The sequence below is a fragment of the Prionailurus bengalensis genome, chromosome C1 (assembly GCF_016509475.1).
Source record: "Prionailurus bengalensis isolate Pbe53 chromosome C1, Fcat_Pben_1.1_paternal_pri, whole genome shotgun sequence".
Taxonomy (NCBI): domain Eukaryota; kingdom Metazoa; phylum Chordata; class Mammalia; order Carnivora; family Felidae; genus Prionailurus; species Prionailurus bengalensis.
In genome coordinates this window covers 33,877,100-33,897,036 of record NC_057345.1, presented here as the reverse complement: position 1 = coordinate 33,897,036, position 19,937 = coordinate 33,877,100, and the positions used below count along the sequence as shown (strand labels likewise).

General features: G+C 51.6%; 1 protein-coding gene across 2 annotated transcripts in view; it reads right to left on the bottom strand.

The window, feature by feature from the left end:
* The window catches only part of CFAP57 (cilia and flagella associated protein 57), an 80,362-nt gene that overhangs the window by 25,557 nt on the left and 34,868 nt on the right, over positions 1-19,937 (bottom strand). For both annotated transcript variants that reach the window (XM_043574639.1, XM_043574641.1), the window contains exons 13-21: positions 16,366-16,521; positions 15,110-15,203; positions 14,293-14,483; positions 10,510-10,683; positions 9,443-9,601; positions 7,162-7,305; positions 2,589-2,705; positions 1,101-1,235; positions 874-1,017 (exon numbers count right to left, since the gene is read on the bottom strand). In XM_043574639.1, coding sequence (XP_043430574.1) covers positions 874-1,017; positions 1,101-1,235; positions 2,589-2,705; positions 7,162-7,305; positions 9,443-9,601; positions 10,510-10,683; positions 14,293-14,483; positions 15,110-15,203; positions 16,366-16,521 — 1,314 coding nt within the window. The remainder of the gene's footprint in view (positions 1-873; positions 1,018-1,100; positions 1,236-2,588; positions 2,706-7,161; positions 7,306-9,442; positions 9,602-10,509; positions 10,684-14,292; positions 14,484-15,109; positions 15,204-16,365; positions 16,522-19,937) is intronic.

The window sequence follows — 19,937 nt, the reverse complement described above, 5'->3', positions numbered from 1 at the left end:
TCTGATGGTGTGGGGGGCTGGTTGTGGGATGGACGGCACAGACCCACCACGCCTGGGTCCCACCGGCCTGAATCACAGTGAACCTATGTGGGGGCTGGCTGAGCTGGGAACTGGTTTGTTTCAATCTGCGGCCCATCCCCATCCTGGTATTTTAATTATGGCATTAAAGCAATATAAACATAAAAAGGTACGTGCCTTATAAATGTGATTCTGATGTTCTCTTTTGATATTAAATCGCATTAATTGCCTCAGACGATACTGATACTCAAACAGAAATCTGGCAGAAGAATCCTGATCGGCAGTGCTGATCAGTGGAGGCGGCAGTAATGGGGTCAGGCTCTCTGGAGAGCCTGACGCAGGATCCCCGGGGAGGTGGGTGTAGACACAGTGAGGCCAACACGAGAGGTGGGTGTGGTTGGCTTCGGACCCAAGAGATAAGGGAAGGGACCTGAGGCCCAGAAAAGGTAGAAGAGGTGTGGAGATGGGTGTGTCTCGAAATACAAGCAGCAGAATAAAAAGGAGCAAAGGAAAATCAGGTGAAATAAGAGTTGGAAACTACAGAAAAGAGGAGAGAGTGACTCTGGAGAGCTGGATGGAGGGCTGGAGCAGGGCAAGGCGGGGGGTGCAGGACACAAGAACACTTTGGATAAAGAGGGGCGGAAAAAAGGAACGGGTGCCTGGTGAAGTGGTCGGGGGGAAGGGTGATAGAAATGAACGGGTATTGGCGGGGTAGGGGTGGGCATGGAAACACCTAGAAAAAACATGGAGAGGCTCTTGGCCATGGTCACAGCCAGGTCAGGCTCCGGGAGGTCAGAGGAGAGGGCTCAAAGAGAAAGGTGTAGAGAAAGCTACATCTGGGGGATGCGCAGGTACCTGCATGATGCGGACATAATCGGTGCGGCGCAGCTCACTCTCCTTGACCACCTTTTTCCTGAGAGTGGCCAGGTTTCTCTCTAGGTGCTCCCGCTGACGGGCATACTCCTGCTGCAGGTCCGTGTTCAGCCCTGCGATCTCCACCTGATGGGCCAGCCGGGCTTCTTAAGGAAGGGAGCGGGGACCCGGGAGAGAAGGGGGGTTGGGGAAAGGGAGGCAGAGCTCACCATGTCTGCCCGCTGCACGTACTTCTCAAAGAGAGCTCGGACCTTCTCCTTCAGGAGCCGGGGTTCCTGGATGTACGCTACGCAGTTGTGAAGGTCTGTCTTAAACCGTCTGACCAGCGCCTCCAGGTCCCGCTCCTGCAATCAGAAGGACTTAGTCTGGCACCACAGGGGCTCTGCAGGGAGCGGGCAAGGGCGCAGGCAGAGGCACATGGCAACAGGAAGACAAAGGACACCTCATCTGGGACTCAACAGTTGACCGCCAGGGCCCGCAGTGGACACAGACACCTAGGCAGGTGTGTAGCCGAAACACAGACGTACTAAAACTCGGGGGCGGCTGCCTGGACAGCCTCATGTTTAAAAGGCCGCACGGCAACTCCTGGATTGCCTCTGGGTCCCTTTCAGGACCACACCTTGAAAGATGAAAGGCAGCATGAGTGGTCACCCGATTCCTTCCTGAGCCAAGACGGATCGTATTGCTTCTCTCTAGTGGTCCTTGGGCCAGAGCTCCCATGTCCCCCTTCTTAGCTCACCCAGGGTTTATTCTTCCAGGCAGTCAGGAGGGCTGCTGTGGGCGAGTAGTGGAAACTTGACCAGATTGGGCAGATCGGTCCAGCTGCAAACTTGGGCCAGAGGCTCGTTCTCCCACCCTCCTCTCGCTGATACCCATCCTCCTCTACCCCTGACCTGGAGGGTCTCTCCTCCCTCTTCGCTCCCACGGCCCTTTGTTCAGCTATCATAACCCTTCATCTTGCATTACAATTAATATGCACACACTGCAGATCCCCTAGCAACCTGTTCGGGTTGTAAAGGGCAGGACCTGTGTCACGTTGGTTGCTCTGTGGCTTCTACTGTTACCTAGCCCAGAGTCGGTGCTTCATGTGGGGAACGGAGAAAAATCCATCTGATTCCACAAACACGATGGGGTGCCCTGTGCTAGGGAGTGGTGGCGCAGCCACGTCCCAGCCCGGGACCAGAAGACCTAGTTCCTTCCCAGGGCTGACTCTCAGTATACCACTTAGCTATGGGCACCGGGTGACTTTTCTTAACCTCCTCATCTCTCTGGCCTTATCTACCTTATTTATCACCTAAAGAGACTGGACTAGACAATTTCCGAGGCCCTCCTTGCCTCAGCATGTTTTTTGTTTGTTTGTTTCTTTCCTTCTTTTGGTAGTCAAAACCTTTTGCCACGGACTACAATGACCTCTCTGAGCATATTCCTTCCCGGGGCCAAACAAGCCAATGCTGCAAGTGTCCTTATGAAACCGGCCCCGCTCCCTTTGAGCACTTCACCCAAAGTCATCTTAGTCTCAGTCATGTAGATTTGCATGGGCCTGAAACCAGGCAGGGCTGTGAGCAAGTGAGGGGAGAGTTAAAATGGGAACGTATCTTAGCAATGGGCTGGCGCCGTCTCTCAGAAGCCAGCTGCCCCTTGCAGACAGGTGCCAGATCCTAAATCCAAGATCCGCCAGACTCTGAAAATCCTCCCACCTTCTGTCTCTCTCTGCGCATCTCCTGATCAGTGGCTCTTAGTTTCTGCCACAGTTCCGTGATGTTCAGCTCCAGCTGTGTGTTCTGCTTATGGAAACGCTCCAATTCTGCTTCCATCTACGGAGAACAAGGGGATAAAGTCAAGAATAAGAAAGTAAGGGAATACAAACAATATTTGGGAACTGAAGCCTATCGGTGGGAATGTGTCCCCAGCTACCAGGACATTTCTAGCTCCCACCTATGTCGTCTGGAATGAAACCATTTTCCCAACTCCTGGCCACCCCGGTAGGCCCCCATCCCTTGGTGGGTGTATTAACCCAGATCATGTGTTTCTATAGCCAGCCTCAGAACTGCCCCCTCCGAGTTTCCGTTCCTTCGGCCACGCTGATGACCTTCTTTTCTTGACTCTCATGTACTGGGACCTGGAAACTGAGGCAGGGTTCTGCACAGAAGCACCTTCCTTGCCTACTTTATGAAACTGTGTGAGTGAATCTCGACGCTTTGGGGCCGCAAGCCATCAGAGTTGATCCCAAAGCACAACCTTTTAAGGGACCAGCAGGTAGGCGTCCCCAGCCTAAGGAAACTCCGTCTCATCATGCTGTTGAAAAGGTTGTAAAAGTACAGCTGAGGAGACTATCTCATCTTCAAAAGAGAAGGAAGAAGCCACCAATGAGCTTCTGAAAGATTTTTATTCATTGTTGCATTTGTATTAACCAAAGACGCATGAATGACCAACTGGAGCTTCTGATTCGGACGAGAGCAGGTGGAGGTGAATTCTCAGTTGATCCGATTTCTGCCAAAAGCCAAGGGGGTGAGGTTTGCTTGACACACCGTATCTGGTGGACACTAGTATTCCTGTTAATAGAGAGGGGCGCTATTTTGGGGGGATGGGACAGGTCACTGGGTTCTTTAGTGGCTGGATGGAGTAGCTCCTCTAACCTATCCCAGGCCCTTTGGTCAGATTTCAAGGTTCCTGACCATCTTTGGGGGTATCGGAAAGCCCCGATGCACCACATTCACGTTCTGGACACGAAGGCGCAGCTTGCAGGAGAATGTTATCAAACTTATTGGAAGAATCTGGATAGACAGAATAGCCCTTTGGCTCAGCGCCTGGCATGAAGTCAGCACTCAGTAATCATCTGAACGAGTGAATGCGCGGCCAGTGTAGAAGGCGAAGGGGAGCCACGGAGAGGGAGGAGAGGGGTGCTTGAAATAGCCTGCCTTCTGGAAGAGGAATGAAAAGGTAAACGTGCCACGCTGGTGCTACATCAAACCACCTTGTGCAGGACACAGGGAGTGTGGGGACGTGCGCGGCTAAAGAACGAACGTGTCCACTGGAGAGGGCTGGCGGCCACTACCAGCACAAGGATGCAGAACTGATGAAGACGGAGCGTCCGTCTGCAAGAAGCCGTGAGGTAGAGGAATAAGAGGGAAGATCCAGGTAGAAAGTACCCTCTGTGTGCAGAGGACGCGGGGAAGCAGTGCCCGGAAAAGGGATGTTCAGTCAAGTTCCACAAGACAAATCGGTACTAGAGGACAAAGTGGAGAAGGGGAGTTCCAGGCAGAGAGAGCAGGCCACGCACAGAGAGGCCCAGGGCCATGGGCAGCCGGGTGCCTCTCTGCCGGCTACAGGTGGTCCAGGGGGCTGCATGTGAGGGAGGGAGAGAGGGGCTGGAGAGGTCGGCTGAGCTGGATCATGCAGGACCCAGGGGCAGACGCTCATGTGGGGAGAAGTTGTGCCTTCATGCCGCCCAGAAGTTTGGCCATTATCCTGAAATCTCAGAGCCCTGGCAGGTTTTACCCAAGGGGTGGCATGGTTTGCGCCTTAGAAGGCCTGATGCGGAGGTCCTACCGGAGACAGCACGACTGGAGCCGGGCACACCAGTCAGGGGTGAGATGGGGCCCAGACCAAGGGAATGGTGGCAGAAAGAGAGCAAGGCGGTTCTCCAAGGTCATGTCTGAGTGCCTACAGCTGGCTGTGCCTCTTTTTCCATGGTCTCGAAGCCAGCAATGACAGATTAGGTTAGAAAGGAAGTAATACGGGCAAAGCCTCAAAAGCCACTGAGAACAAAAATAACGTATTTCACAGAAAAATTGTGAAATATGCTGAGTTTGAATAGCTGGCCGGGCAGCTAGGAAACTAGCCAGTATGTGGGAACAAGTATCCTTTTCCTGGTGGAAAAGCCCCATCTACTTTTCCATGTGTTCTCCTCACACTCAGTGACTCTCGGTGGGGGTGGGGGCAGGAAACAGGTATTTTACCCCCAGAGGATATTTGCCAACATCTGGAGACATTTTTGGTTGTTACAACTCGGGGGAGGGGAGGGTTGCTACAGGCATCTAGTGGGCAGAGACCAGGGATGTTGCTAAATATCTTCTAGTGCATGGGACTCCCTGTGACAAAGAACTATCCGCCCCAAGATGTTAAAATGAGAAAACCTCCCACTAGATGAAAAAACAAGGGTGTGAAGTAAAACGATAAGGTTCTGAACACTCCCTAGGAAGCAGATAGTCCCATCGCACTGAAGAGAAGCTGGAAAAGTATATGTGCAGGGAGGTACCGAATCAAGGAAGTATTAGATTTTCATCCACGGAGGAGGGTTTACAGCTTCCTTCTTGGAGGAAAAAGAACTTCACACGAGATCCACAGCGGGTGGGCCAAATGGGCCTCTGACCTCCTGAAGGAAGCTCCAAGGTCAGAGGCCTCCAGGGGAGGAATCAGGTCGGGACTTCAGCCCTGGTGGTAACTGGCGTGGCGTAGGAGGGGCCCTGTTTGAATCACTCTCAAGGTGCAGGCGTATTCCCTGCTGAGGGTCAATGCCGTGGTCGGCCCAGTTACTGACGGGAAAGTGAATAATCCTTCAGGTGTGTTGGGGTGGATAGTAACTGACCCAACTGTAAATCCACTTGACAAATGAGGAGGGGGCCCATGGGATGGTGATTTCCAGGGGCTGGCAGTACACTGACTTTCCAGGCAAGTGGGGCCTCTGCTCTTTTCTGGGCTGCCATTTTTGGGCCCTGAGGTCACTCAAGAATGGCAGGAGGCCCAGATGAGGCAGCTCTGTGGTTGGCTGGGAACATCCTGCTTTTCTCCAGAGGCCAGGAGAAAGTCACTGGCACAATGACAAACCATCTCTGGACACTCTAGCCCTGGACTGATCCTACCACCTGGCTTCTTTCCTGGGCCTCCTAGAGAAAAGGCTTTGCTTTTCGACACCAGAGCTCCTGGGTATCCAATTCTACTTGGGCCATCGATGCTCTCTGACACACTTTACTTGTATCCTTGCTCAGCACAATGAGCGAACATGGATGGGGAGTGGGAGGCCATTTTGGATAGGGTAGCCTGGGAAGGCTTCCCTGAAGAGGTGACAAAGGAGCCTCCACATGGAAGATACGGAGAAGCCGCCAGTCATAATCTGAGCACTTCTGGGCAGAGGGAGCAGCACTGTAAAGGTCCAAGATGGGAAAAGCTTGGCGTAGCCTCAGAACTGTCAGAAAGCCTTTGGGCTGGCGCTGGGGGAGGGAGCCTGGAGACAAGATTGGAGAGGGGTAGCGGCTGAATCATGCAGGGCCCTGGTAGGGGGTGTGGATTTTATTCTAGGTGAGATGGGACACCACTAGGGGTTCGCTGTGGCCTCTGTGTGGAGAGATCAGACTGGAGGCTAGAGTCAAGTCCAGATGAGGGATGACAGAGGCTTGCACCCAGGTGAGGCAGCAGAGAGGAAAGAGGGCTAGATTTGAGAGGTCTCTGGAAAGACCATCAGATAGGCACTGGCGATCATTGGATACAGCCATTGGTGGGGGGGGATGGGAAGAATCAAGAAGACTCTACACTTGTACCTTAAGCACATGGGTGGATTGTGGTAACTTACTGGGAAACAGGAAACAGAAGGGAGGGGAAGGCAGGAATTTGGTTTTCGATCAACCATGGACCTCCCGGCTGCAATCGGCTTAAGGCGATGCACTGTGAATGGGGTGGAGGGACCAACGGGGGCCACTTGTACCTCGATGGAATCTCAGGAGCCCTTGTCCTGTTGATCTTGCTTTTAATCTCTCTTCTCTACCTTCCTCCTGTCTGCTTCCCAGAACACATACTTAAGGCTGCCACTCTCCTGCTCAAGAGACTTCGCATGACTTCCTATTCCTCCTCAGATGGAGTCCAAACACTGCAGCTTTGCATACGCCCCCACCAACATTTCCAGACTGAGAAAAAAAGGTTCATTTGGAGGAGGGTGCTTTCAGATGCGACGGGCTGGTGGCTGAGTACACACCGCCCCCTGGTGGCTGAAGGCCCAAGAGCCGCAGTTTCCCTCGGAGGGCCCGAGCACAACCTAAGGTCCGGCCGCATGCCAAATCTTAAAGCATTCACTCCTGCACAACTGAGTCCCCGCTGGGCCTCTCCTGTGACATCCTCTACAGAGTGGAGGCCCGCATACCCTGGGACAAGGCAGGGATTGGGAGGAGGGGTTTTTCTTATCGCCCCCCACCCCCCCACCCCCTTGCTACCCCAGCCAGGAACCGTTGGGGAGGCGACAGTAGTCCAGGAGGCCAGAGTGGTTCAGATGGTTCTCACCTCCTGAATCTGTTCCTTCATCACCTTGATCTCATCCTCTCGTGGTTCTATTTGCTTCTTCAGCTCCTTTATTTTGTAGTCGAGTACAAACTTGAATTTCTCCAGTTCTTGGTTTTTCTTTTTCAGATCATAGATGCGCTTCTCCTGTGGGCGAGATGAGAGAGAAGTAAGAGATGGCAGGAGGCTCCGGTATATAGAAACCTTTTAGGGAAAGGACATAAATCCTGTGACCTGACAGAGGAGGCCACAGGCTGCTCTCCCGGCTGGGGGAACAGAGGCTGGCTCCCTCACTAGGGCCGTAGCACTGACTCCTTGGCTTCTGTGCCGGGACTCAGCATTCATTCACTCATTCAAATATAGCTTGTAGGCGACTGCATTTTCTAAAGCTGGCCTCAGCAGCATCTCCCATCCCACAGGCTCTCTGCAACGTGACCATATGCTTCTCCATCAGGAGGGAAGATCTAATTCCTTTCTCTTGCATCTGGCTGGACTTACGGTTTGCTTGTAACCCAAAGAATGCTGCTCAAGTGATGCTGTGTGGCTTCTGGTCTAGCTGAGAAAAGGCTAAGCAGCTTCTACCTGGTTTTCTTAGAACTTGTGCTCTGAGGGAGGCCATCTGCTATGGAGAAAGTTCCCCTACACTGAGAATCCCCGGCTGAGGAGCACAATGGCACTCTGGTTGACAGTCCCCGTGGAGCCCAGCCTCCCAGCCACCCTGGGAAGTATGAATGAAGAAGCCACCTTGCATGATGATCTTCTACGCCCAGCTATTTGTGTCATCCCTGACTGAAGCCCAGCAAGGCCCCTGCCATCAGGGACAAAGATAGGCCATCTTGTTGTAGGCTGTCCAAATGCCAGCCCCACAGAACCTGAGAGAATAAAACAGCTGTTACTGTTCTTTTGTTTTGTTTTTCTTAAGTAGGCTCCACATCCAGCACGGAGCCCGACGTGGGGCTCGAACTCGCAACCCTGAGATCAAGACCTGAGCTGAGATCAAGAGCGCATGCTTAACCGACTGAGCCACCCAGGCGCCCCAAGAGTTGTTGTTTTGTACCACTAAGTGGCCAGGGTCTTGCCTGTTGGCTTAAAGGGGATTCAGAATGTATCCAGGAGCCTAGAGTTGGCAAGCTATGGCCTTTGGATCAAATTTGGCCTGTTTTCATAAACTCATTCATGCATTGTGTATGGCTGATTTTACAACACAGTGGCAGGGCTGAGTAGTGCGACAGAAGCCATGCTGTGTGCAAAGACGAAATATTTACTACCTATGCCTTTACGAAGAAAACTTTGCTGTCCCTGCCACAGGCAATGGGGAGCTATGGCAGAGTTCTAAAGGGAAGAGTGACACAATTACAGAGTATGGTGGCAGGGAGCGGGGGGAGGAAGTGGGAAGGAAGTCCGTTAGACTGGTTAGGAGACTGTTGCAATTTTAGGTCAGGAGGCCTTAACCTCCTTCTTATCAACACCCCCCTTGGAGAATCTGAAGAGAGCTTTGGACCCTCCCTACACAAACACCCAGGTACACACACAAACACGCACATGCAGAAATTTCATGCGTTTCCCCTTATCAGATCCCGAGGGGGCCCACTTCACAGGTGAGAAAACAAGGCTTAGAGAAATTGCCCAAGATCCTGTGGCAGATAAATGGCAAAGCCTGTGCTGGAACCCAATTAGCCAGGGCTAAAGCCCACCGTCTCAACCACTGGCGAATTCTGCCTACCCGAGGCAGGAGGGCACACATCCTGGATTTGCTTAGCAGGGGGCTACGAAATTTGGGTAAGCCTCACAAAATGTGATGTGTCTGTCTTCTAAGTGTTTTGTGAGAAAGGCATTCTGAAAAGTGATCCCAGCTTTCTGGGGAGCCTGGCAGTTGTAGGTCAACCGCAGGGAGTGTGCAACGTCTGTGGGGACGGTCACCCGAGGACACCTGGAGCCGTGGCGAGCAGGGGCCCTGCAGTCAGCCGACTTAGATTCTTATCCCAAGTCTGTCGCCTATCGACTGGATTACCTTGGGCAAGATACCAAACCACCTGGAGCTCAGTTTCCTGAGCTTTACAGGGGGTCCCTCATGGCCCCTGGGGTGGCCGGGAGAACTGAGTGTGGTGTGTGTACAGCAATCGGCCCAGCACCCAGCACCCAGTAGGCCCTTCACAGACCACTCATCCCCATCAGGTTAAATGAATGTGTTTCAAGCATTCAGGGACCCTCTCTCCGGAGCTTGCTTTTCCTCCCCTGGGTCCATCTGGGTGGTGGTTGAAGGAGGGCAGAGGTGAGCCTTCACCTTATCTTGAATCGTCTCATCTCTTTCCTGGATTTCCCGCTTGAGGCCCAGGATGTCCTTCTCCAGGGACTTAATGACCCCTTGCAGCTTCACCTGCTCCCTCTTCAGGCTCTCAATGTCATTGGTTCGCTCTTCAACCTCCTTCTGCAGGCTGCTGAACTGCAGACACAAATGGCAGCAACAGAGATCACCAAGGTCTTTGTGCTTCCCTCCCTGCCTCCCAAATGCCGGTGAACTTAAAGAGGTCCCCAACACATCACCGACCTGTGACCTGAAAACATGTCTAGTACCCAACATTTCTGGGATTTTAGGAGTGAAGTTTTGGAGATTTGGGACAGTTTGGGGATTTCCCTGGCAGCACGAGTGACGTAGCATTCTGTCTGATGAGATCCAGTCCCATCCCCTTCCGTGAGGATGGGATGTCGGGGCCCCTGAGTGGACCCAGAGTTTTCCAGGACCTTGCCAACCTTGAAAGGTTGGGATCCATGCCCCAGTAAGGTCACAGATACTGTAACTGATGAGCCACCTTGGCCATGTCTAAGAAGGGAAGAGGACATTGTCCCTGGTTCCCTGGATTAAGTAGGGTGATTTCTAATAGGAAGGAATGTGAGTTTGCTTTGAACTTGGCTTCTCTAAGGCTGAACATTTTGGGGAAACTGTGGCAATTCCACAAGGATCTGTGAATTGAATCCCACTTCACCCCAACCACCAGTGACAATAAACACGTGTCTTGCCTTATAAACCAAGCATCCCACACCCCAGTCCTTCTCCTGCCCACAGCTCCCTGCACTGAGACCCCGATGACACCTCCGGCGGGGACTTGACCTTCATCTCTGTTTCTACCCGAGGTTTAACTCTGAAAACTGACTAAATCCTACTAGCCCCTAAATCAAAGTCTGGGGTGTCCATCCGGTGTTGGGGCATATGTCACTATTCCGGTGAAAAGGACAGAGAAGGGACAGTGCCACAGAGAGATGTTAAGGGTGCATCTGCCTGGCGGTGCAGAGACATTGGTAACATAGCCCTCGCCTGTGCCCAGGCCTGTCGGGGAACCACACGTGCGATACCTTCTTCCTCATGATGCCGGTTTCTCCTTTGAGTCGCAGGTTTGATTCCTTTTCATCCCGAAGCTTTTTCTCGTACTTGGTTTTGATATCTTGGATTTCTCGGTCTTCATCTTCTTCGATCTGTTTCTTGGTCTCTTCGAACTCCCGCAGCTGCTGCCTGACGTCTTCCTGTGCCTGGTTCAGGGAAGGGGGAGAAAAGGCACTCGACCCTTTTGTGCTGAGAGGGCGCGGGGTGAGATGAGCATGTGGGCCTATCATGGGGAGTGGGAGACAGAGTGCTATTACAGAAATGGGAACCAAGGCCCTGGGGCCCCTGACCTTCCACTCTCCTGTCTGTCCTCTGCCTTCCCTTCTCTTCCTACCAGATGTGGCTGCAGGCTCCCCTTCAGTGACCGCCCTCCCAACACCCCCAGACCTGTTCCATCTCTGGTCTTCTTTATACTGACACGCACGCTTCCTCTCTATCTTTCCTCCACTGAACCTGAGACAGTTGTAATTTTATATCTGGGAAGTACTTGATTGCCTTTTCCATTAGATGTAAGCTCCTCGAGGAAGGAAACCTGGTCTGTCGTGCCCACCGCTGAGTTCCCAGGGTACAACCAGCACGGGCCCACAGTTGGTACTCAATACCTGAATAAAAGAGCGAAGCCTTAAAAAAATCTTTTTGAGAGAGAAAAAGCACGAGTGGGGGAGGAGGGAAGAGCAAGAGAGAGGGGGAGAAGGAGAATCTCAAGCAGGCTCCATGCTCAGCGCAGAGCCTGACGTGGGGCTCGATCCCATGACCCTGGGATCATGACCTGAGCCAAAATCAAGAGTTGGTCGCTCAACTGACTGAGCCACCCAGGTGCCCTAAAAGAGTGAGCCTTGAACTCTGCCCTCCTGCTCCTTAATCCAATCACCTGCACGTCCCCCATCACGTTGTGTTATACTGCAATTGCCTGTTGGACAGGCTCCTGGAAGCTCCTTGATGGCAGGGCCACATCTCTCTGCTCACCACCGGGAACACCCTGCACAGCAGCTGGCACGTCACTGGCGATGAATGAATGCAAGCCTGGAGCCCGGACGCTGGAAGAACCACCTCTGCCTGGTGGACTCTGAGAAGTGACTCAGGTGTGACTCCTCTTTGCTTACTGCCCCCAAGTGGTGAAAGTTACAGATCCTTTTTCTCTCATACTGACCCTGGCATTCTCCCAAAATGCATGTACCATCCCTGGAGTGAGTGTTTCAGGGGTGAAAAGAGACAAGATGGTTTTCAAACTGGGTCCCCAAGAAAGGCTTCTCTCTTTCCCCACCACACGTCATCAGGCCCTTGCTGGACGGAAGCCTGGCAAGGTGTGCTCTGTGTCCCAGAGTCGCCCGCCAGCCACTGCTCTTGCTTTGGTAGATGTCGCTAAAAAGGAGAGTAGGCCAGCCAGGTTGGCGAGAAGGCATGCCAGGTGGAAGCTCCCTAGGGAAGCTCTGAGTTGAAATCTTTGACTCAGAAGAAGAAATGGTTGTGATCACAGTGTGGGTCCTGGGAGGAAGGCCAGCCTCTCTCCCCTCAGGGCACATGCATTCCCTCCACCTCGGCCCCCAAGGCCAAGCTCAGATCAGTTTACTGGAGGTCAACAAACATTTCTGGAGCATCTAGGATGTGCCAGAGGGGCCCTGGTTTGAAAATCAGTGATGGGTGAGCCATAGTCCTTGCCCTTGAGAAGTTCCCCTGGAGAAAGAGATATTAACACAGGACGCTACCGTGTAGGCCGTAAGAGAAAGGGGTCTGAGGGCCTGAGCACACAGAGAAAGGCTTGCTCAGCCCTGTGGGAGGGGACAGGGGTTAGCGAAGAACTCCTCCAGGAGCTGGCTCCTGTCCTGAGTCTCTGTAAGGGTGGGGACGAGCTGCCAGGTGAAGAGAATCATCCAGAGCAGAGGCTCAGAGGTTGTGTGGGAAACGTGGCCATCCCACGTCGTTGGGTGGGAAGAAACCGGACGGGGCAGCAGGACACGGGGCTGGGGAGGTGGGCAGGGCCAAGGCGGGGTGGCTGTGCCAGGGAACATCCCCACTGGCTGTTGGAGCTCAGCCTGCTCTGTCTGAGGCCCATGCTGTCAGGAGACCTCCACCCTCCACCTCTCACCTTGCTTATCCCCCACTGCCTGCTCACTTCCCAGCTCACTGTGGACTTCTGGGTGCCACCTCAGTCCTCCTTGCCGTAACTGGGGGTGGTTACAGAGGGTCCTATAATGTCCAGGGTGCTTTGACCTTTACCTCGCCTCTACCTGAGCCACCCACTCTCAGGTCCATCCCCAGAATGGTGCCACCTCGGAAGCCCTGAAAATCCAGGCCCTGCTCTCAGCACAGGTGACTTCTCTGTTGGCCCCCCAGGTACGCAGGCCCAGCTCTCAGGCTCACCACGTCCCCTGGCCCTGTCTTGATTCCTCCACTATCTTCCAGGCTCTCGGTTCTTTACCCCTCTCTGGCCTGGACCGGATGGCTGTTCAGCAGACCACCTGTATTTCTCGGCGGCACAACTCGGTCACACCCCAGCTGTGAATCAGGGCTGCTCTGCGTCCCCCTCGCTCACACACCTGCTTGCCGAGCCCTGCTGGGGAAAAGCGCACGGCCTGGTGGATTAATGCTGCTGGGACTCACGTTTACAACCTCAGCTGGGCTCTCAGCTGCATACCTGCCAGACGTCTTCTCGGTCATTCCCTTCCTCATTCCCTTCCAAACTCATTCCACACCTTCAGGACTCTCCCGCCCCCTCACCTACAGTACGCCATCTGTTGCAATTTCATGCAGAAAAGGCGGCCATCTGGCTCTTCTCGGTTTTCTCTTCATCTTGGGAAACTAGCTATTTTGGCAACCCAAGCTGCTTGAACATTCCATGACTTTGCCTGCCTGCCCTTCCCTCCTGCATTTCCCCGTCTCCTGTTAATTCTAACTCGTATTCTTCCTGGGTCTCATTAGCTCCTGCAAGCCTTCTCTGGCCTCTCAGGGAGGTCTGCATCCCCCAGCTACCCTGTGCAGCCCTCTCTTGAGTATCCATCTGGGTGGCCGCCTCTCTCACATGACTGAAAACCAGGCCCCGGTTTTTCTCTTGGTCACCCAGCACTCAAGCTGAGTTCTAAACCAAGAAGAGACCATCTGTGTTTGTCACATCAGTGAAGGAGGGATTTCATCTTGTAAGGCATAAGAAGTTGCTAAAGGGTTTCAGGCAACCACCTTCCCCATTGTTTAGGGCCCTCGTTCCTCTCCAGGTCCTACAGGCTTCTAAAAAGGTCTCTCTAGGGGCGCCTGGGTGGCGCAGGCAGTTGGGCGTCTGACTTTGGCTCAGGTCATGATCTCATGGGTCTGTGAGGTCGAGCCCCGCATCAAGCGCTGTGCTGACAGCTCAGAGCATGGAGCCTGCTTTGGATTCTGTGTCTCCCTCTCTTTCTGCCCGCCCGCCCCCCACCCCCTCATGCTCAGTCTGTCTCTCTCTCCCTCTCAAAGTAAATAAATATTAAAAAATAAAAATAAAAAGGTCTCTCCAGTCCTTAAGGCTTGAAGGTACAGTTCGGCTAGGACAAAAGATACGAACTTAGAATTTCAGTCCCTAACACGGAGTACCTCCCAGCTCACTGGGCCCGCTGGTCTAGGGGAAACAAACGGTGTAGGGCCTAACACAAGGCTGGATGCTAAAAGCAGGGAGTGGGAGGGAAAGGAGTTGAAGTGAGCTTTCCCACAGCTCTTTGGGCTGTTCACAGGCCAGGCCTGCAGGATGCACAGCAAAAGGGAGGTACAGCTCAGCTTCCAGTGAGTACCTCTTCCAGAAGGGTAGTTTTTTCCTGAAGTTTGGCCTCATAAAACTCCGTCAGCTCCTCCAGGGCCTGGCTCTTGGTCTCATCATTATCCCGAAGCTGTTTCTCATACTCCTCCTGCATCCTCTGGGACTTGAGCTGCAATTCCTGGTACTTCTCATATTCTAGAAGCAACTTTTGGTTGTTGCAACACTCTGGAGAGAAGCAAGGAAGGTTATTTCACACTGGACGGGAGCACCCACCTCAGGGCCACCCAGGAGCCTTTGGTGCCCTCCCACCCACCTACCAGCACCAGCTGAGACTCAAATACCTGCCCAGCTCTTTCTCACCTGCCCTCACCCCATTAGCTGGTCAGGCAGCCAAACTCCCTCCCCTTGTTGGCTAGGCAGAAGGTTTCTTCCAGGAAAGGGCTGAGGGGTGTTTTAGGGAACCAGGGCCAAGAAGAATGTCCTGAATAGGCAAAACAGTTATTAGCACCTCTTCTTACAGAAGACGAGTGAAAACTGAGGCTAGGTGAGGTTTGGTGACTCCTTAGAATACCCAGAAAGTATGTGGTGAGTCTGGGACTCAAGGCAGTCTATCAGGCTCCAGACCTGCACTTTTCTGTAACTCCTACTGGCATGCAGTAATACGTGTGTAATGAACAAGGAAATGCACAGGAGTAAAATCCACAGTGAGGTTCAGGGGATAAATGCAGCCTGTTTACAGACAAAGCCAGATTACCTGGGACTTCTGTTCGGTCCCAACGGTGGTGGGGGAGGGGGGACACTCTCAGACTTTTGTCCCCACGCTACCACGTGGCCTCTACCTCGGGACTCACCCAGGTCCTGCAGTTCCTGGCTCTGTTTGTCTAGGAGGTCGTCAATGCGTTCGCGATGGAACACATCCTGCTTTTCTTTTTCTGTTTTTAAAACCTAAAACACAGAGTCAGCTGTTCTCATTTCCACGCATCTGCTGAAATCACCCCAGGGCAACAACACATTTTATAAGTGACATCCTCCTTCACTTACAAACGTTTCTCAAGCCTGTCATTTTGCACCAGGCACTGTTCTGTGAGCCACAAGCAAGCTATCGCTTTTTATTTACATTATATTCTGCTCTGTAAGTTCTAGGCTTTATTTATATCCTTCCTACTAAATGGGTCTTGTCAATGATGGGTTCAGTTTTGGACATGTAGCAGATGGATTTTGAGGTGGAAAAAGTAAGGATTCATTTGAATTCTCTGTTGTCTGAACAGTGCCGTCAACTAAATCCTTGGATGTGTTAATGTGTCAGCTTCTAAGAAGTGTTTTCTTTAATCGAGCAGGAAAGCTCCTTGCAGGCAGAGGGGCGCTCCCAGGAATAACTTCGAGTTGAGCTTGTGGAGGGCACCACATCAGTATTTGTTGACAAAGGAATAAAATAATAAAACTAACAGCCAGGGGCTTTTTTTCCCTTTTAGCTAAACTCTCTGACCCATGGCGATCACATAAAAGAACAAATACCCTCTAAGCCAGGGGTTTTAGATGAAGGGCAAGACAGATTTCTGAACAAAGGGGGTTATTCTGGGAAGTCCTGTAGATCAAATCTGACTACAGGAGGGACCATTTAGACTCATTTTATTTAAACTACGGACAATCCAGAAATCAATATTCTGGTAGCTCTTCTTTGTCTACACTTTGCTTTTCTTGTTACCTTTTTCATTTTGTTTTTAAGTAAGTTTCTCTTGATCACAGAGATAATATATTCTCATTGTGGGTGATTTGCAAAACACAGAAAAGTAGAGAGAACAAAATTTAAATTACCCAGAAGCTCAACTTCCTGAAGTAATCACATTGCTGGCTATTTTCTTATGAACTGTTCTATGTGTATTTATTTTACTTAATTAACACCATTCACTACGGTTTTGTATTCTTCTTTGTTCCACTTCGCACTTTGCTGTAAGCATTTCTGATGTTAGCAACTATGCTTAAAAACCACACGGTATCATATAGTTCATTGTTTGGGCTTGGCTTGGGTAAGGGAGGGCAGTTCCTTCTGGAGTAAATTGGCAATGTCTCATTATTTGTGGCTGTTGGCTCAGTCTCTCAGACAGACCTGGTTTTTCGTTTTCAAGGACTCCATTTCCTGCAGGAACTTATCTGTTAGCTCCTTAATCTTCTCAGAATAGTTCATATCCTTCAGTCGCAGCTGATACTCATTCTCCATTTTTAACTCTTCCACACGAGTCTTCAGCTCCAGCATGATCTGAGCCTTTGGGAGAAGGACATCAGAGTCAAGAACATTCATGGTGGGGGTGAAGGGGAATATTTAACCCGGGGCCTTGAGCTCTCTGAGATCTGCGGTTCTGCTCAGCCTCAGACTCATGTGTCTCAACTAGACCCTGTCATCTTTTCCCCACAAGACCCATGGGCTAAAAACAAGGAAACATAGAACATATGGGCTTCCTCCTCTGCCCTCACAACATCCATTCAGTGAGCCCTACTGGGTGCTAGGCATGCCGCTAATAATTCTCTCATCTTCAAATACGTGTTAATGTCACCTGTTAAATGAGGTCTACTTGGGCCACACTAGTTAATCCTGCGACCCTTCCCTTCCCGCTCCCGGCACTCACGACCCTGCTCACTCTGCTCATTTTTTATTATTTTCTTAGATCTACGCACTTTCTAATATAATTTACTTATGAATTTATTGTCCTTTGTCTTCTTCCTCATTAGAATTTAAGCTCCAAGGGGCGCCTGGGTGGCTCAGTTGGTTAAGCATCCAACTTCAGCTCAGGTCCTGATCTCACGGTTCGTGGATTTGAGCCCCGCGTTGGGCTCTGTGTTGACAGTTCAGAGCCTGGAGCCTGCTTCGGATTCTCTGTCTCCCTCTCTCTCTGCCCCTCTCCCCACTCCACTTGCTCTCCCCCACTCTCAAAAATAAATAAACATTTAAAAAAAGAATTTAAGCTCTGGGAAGGCTGAAATCTTTGTTGGCTTTGTATACTGATACATGCCTAGTACCCAGAAGAGTACCTAACACATAGTAGGTACTTGAGAAACAGTGTTAACTGTGATTCCTGCCCCCATTGACTCTATCATCTACCGAGGAAGCCAAATAAACACATCATTACAAATTGTGATGAGCGCCCAGAGCCAGGCAGCTTCCCAGGACTGTCAATCTGTCCCTCTCAATGTCTGTTATGCCTCTTCTGGCCTCACTAACATTAATTTAGGTCCTAACTCGTCCTGTCTTGCTTGTTCCTACATCTAGTGATTTCTTTCAATCTGTTGCATTCGCTGATGTCAAAGTTTTCTAAAAATACTGTGATGCACACACCCTTCATTTCCTGAAAAAGTTAATGTTAATGACAGAGATGGTGAGCACACAGGTGTTTTCCTCTCACTCAACCATGATCACCCCCCCCTCCCCCCCATGCATCCCTGTCTCATCTTTTCTGGTCTATATCCTCCATAGCCATGGACAATTAGAGAATAATGAATGTGTGATGCTCCTTTCTGCATTCCTGCCCAGAGGACAAGTGTGGCCCTGGCACACAGGAAGTACTGAGATGAGGGATGAACACAGGTTGCATGTGCAAAGTCAGGGATAAGAGTGAGGACGCCTGGTCAAAGCGATGTGTGTGATGCGGTGCAGGTGGGAGGCAGAGGGAGAGGAGGCTGAGATGGGGTCAGACCACCAAGGTCGTTGCCGGCCATGATAAGAAATTAGGATTTTCTCCTAGCGGTCCTATAAAGGTCCTTGTCCAACCTGATTGAGCTCACTCTGGTCTCAGAAAGACCTCTCTGATGGCAGTGTGTAGCCCAGGCTAGATTCAAGCACTAAGACAGAGGGATTGGTGGGGAGGGGGTACTGCATAGTACAGGCAGGGGATGGGCAGGATGGTGGAATGGAGAGATTTAAGAGACAGATTTGAGGGAACATGGTGCCTGGCGGGGTGTGGGGTGAAGGGGACGCGGCCACGGATGAAGATGGTCTCCTTGGTAGGATGCTCCCTACGAGTGGCACTTGGCCTCTCCTGATTCACTGCCTTCTCCTGGGTGCCTAGCACAGGGCCAGCAACACAGCATTAAGTGAATGTTTATCAGATGAATGGGTCACCCCGGGGTCTGCCTCGGACTAGTGGAATACATTTAGTGATGGTGACGCTGGTTTCTGACACGTTGTGTCTGGGCCACATGCTCATCATCCTTCCTCAATCCGTGCGCCTGGCCACAGACGAGGCTCTCTTGAGGTCATTCCCTAACTTACATCTATCAGTGGGTCCTTAGGAACAATTTCCAAAGTCTGAAACACGGTGTAAAAGACCCTCCAGCTCCGCACATCCTCTCACCTCTGGCCCCACCTAGCATCTTCCCCGGAGCACCTGTCTCATCCTTCTGCACACTCACCCCTTGGTGTGGAAGAACCTTTCCCATCTGTTCAGGAAGGCTCCGTCCAAGGCTCACTTACTTCCTCTGGTACCACCTGGCTTGGGTCAGGGTCCCTTCCCCTGTGACCCCAGAGCATCGTTCCTTCATAACACCTGTAACACACTTAGTTTCCCTTTTTAATTTTACCTATACCTCCTTCCAGGCTATGAGCTCAAGGCCCCCACATGTCTTTCATTTCTGTCATCCTAGACCTTAGTATGGTGCCTGGCACATAACAGGGCACCTCTGTAAGTAGTGGTTGGATGAATGAATGAGTAGGTAAATCATGTTGTGAGAGATAGTTACATAGAATATCATAGAGTCTCAAGAAGAAAAAGAGAGCTGGGAATTCTGAGAAATGTGACTTTTAGAGGACAGGTGGAGAGAGAGCAAGGAGCGGGGAGCTGGGAAGGACAGGGAGGTTTACAGGGAGTAAGACTGCGGTCTCTCACATGCAGAGATAGAAGGGGCTCCAGGAGGTGAGCAGAACAAGGCCAAGGTGGGGGCTGGCTCAGGAGTCAGCCCAGACACCTCAGGCCTTTGGCACAGCCTGGTGTCTCCTACTTGTCCTTTTCCCCTACCCTTGGGGAAGAATGGGGGAGAAAACAGAGAGGAGGAGGAACAGCAGACGTGCTTGCCTTCCTGCAGGAGGTCAGATCCTGACTCTCATAGGCTCTCCCTTATCCTTTCCTCCCACTTTTCCTTTCCTGCAGAAAGTTCCAGGGAGCTCTGGTAGGGATCTCTGGGAATACCTGGGTCTCATCATCCTGCTTTGGGGCCATTGTGCCTTGCTGCTCTGATGGTTTTCTCATCTCTACTTGACTGTGTTTCCTGATCACAGGGCCCATGCCTGTCTTTTTATACATGCATCCGCAGTACCTAGCAAACAGTAGGTAGTCAATAAATGCACTCTAGATCCTGGATGAACAGCAATGAATGCATAGCTCTGCCATTCTCTGTAAGCCTCGTGACTTTCCCATCCCTTTGGCATCTCCCTTAGGGAGCGTGGCACAGAACTCTCAAAACACGTCTTCCCAGAGTGTTTAATGCATTTGCAGCAGGGAGGGCCCTTTGGGGTAGTGATGAAGAGAGTGGGCTCTAGATTAAATCTCGGTCAGAACTCTGGTCCTACTACACTTCACTTCACTCCTCCAGAGTCACTTCTTAAAACATGGGGAGAGTAACAGTATCTTCCTCACAGAGATGATATAAGATTTAAATAAGAAAATACTTATAGAGTAATTAGTGCAGTGC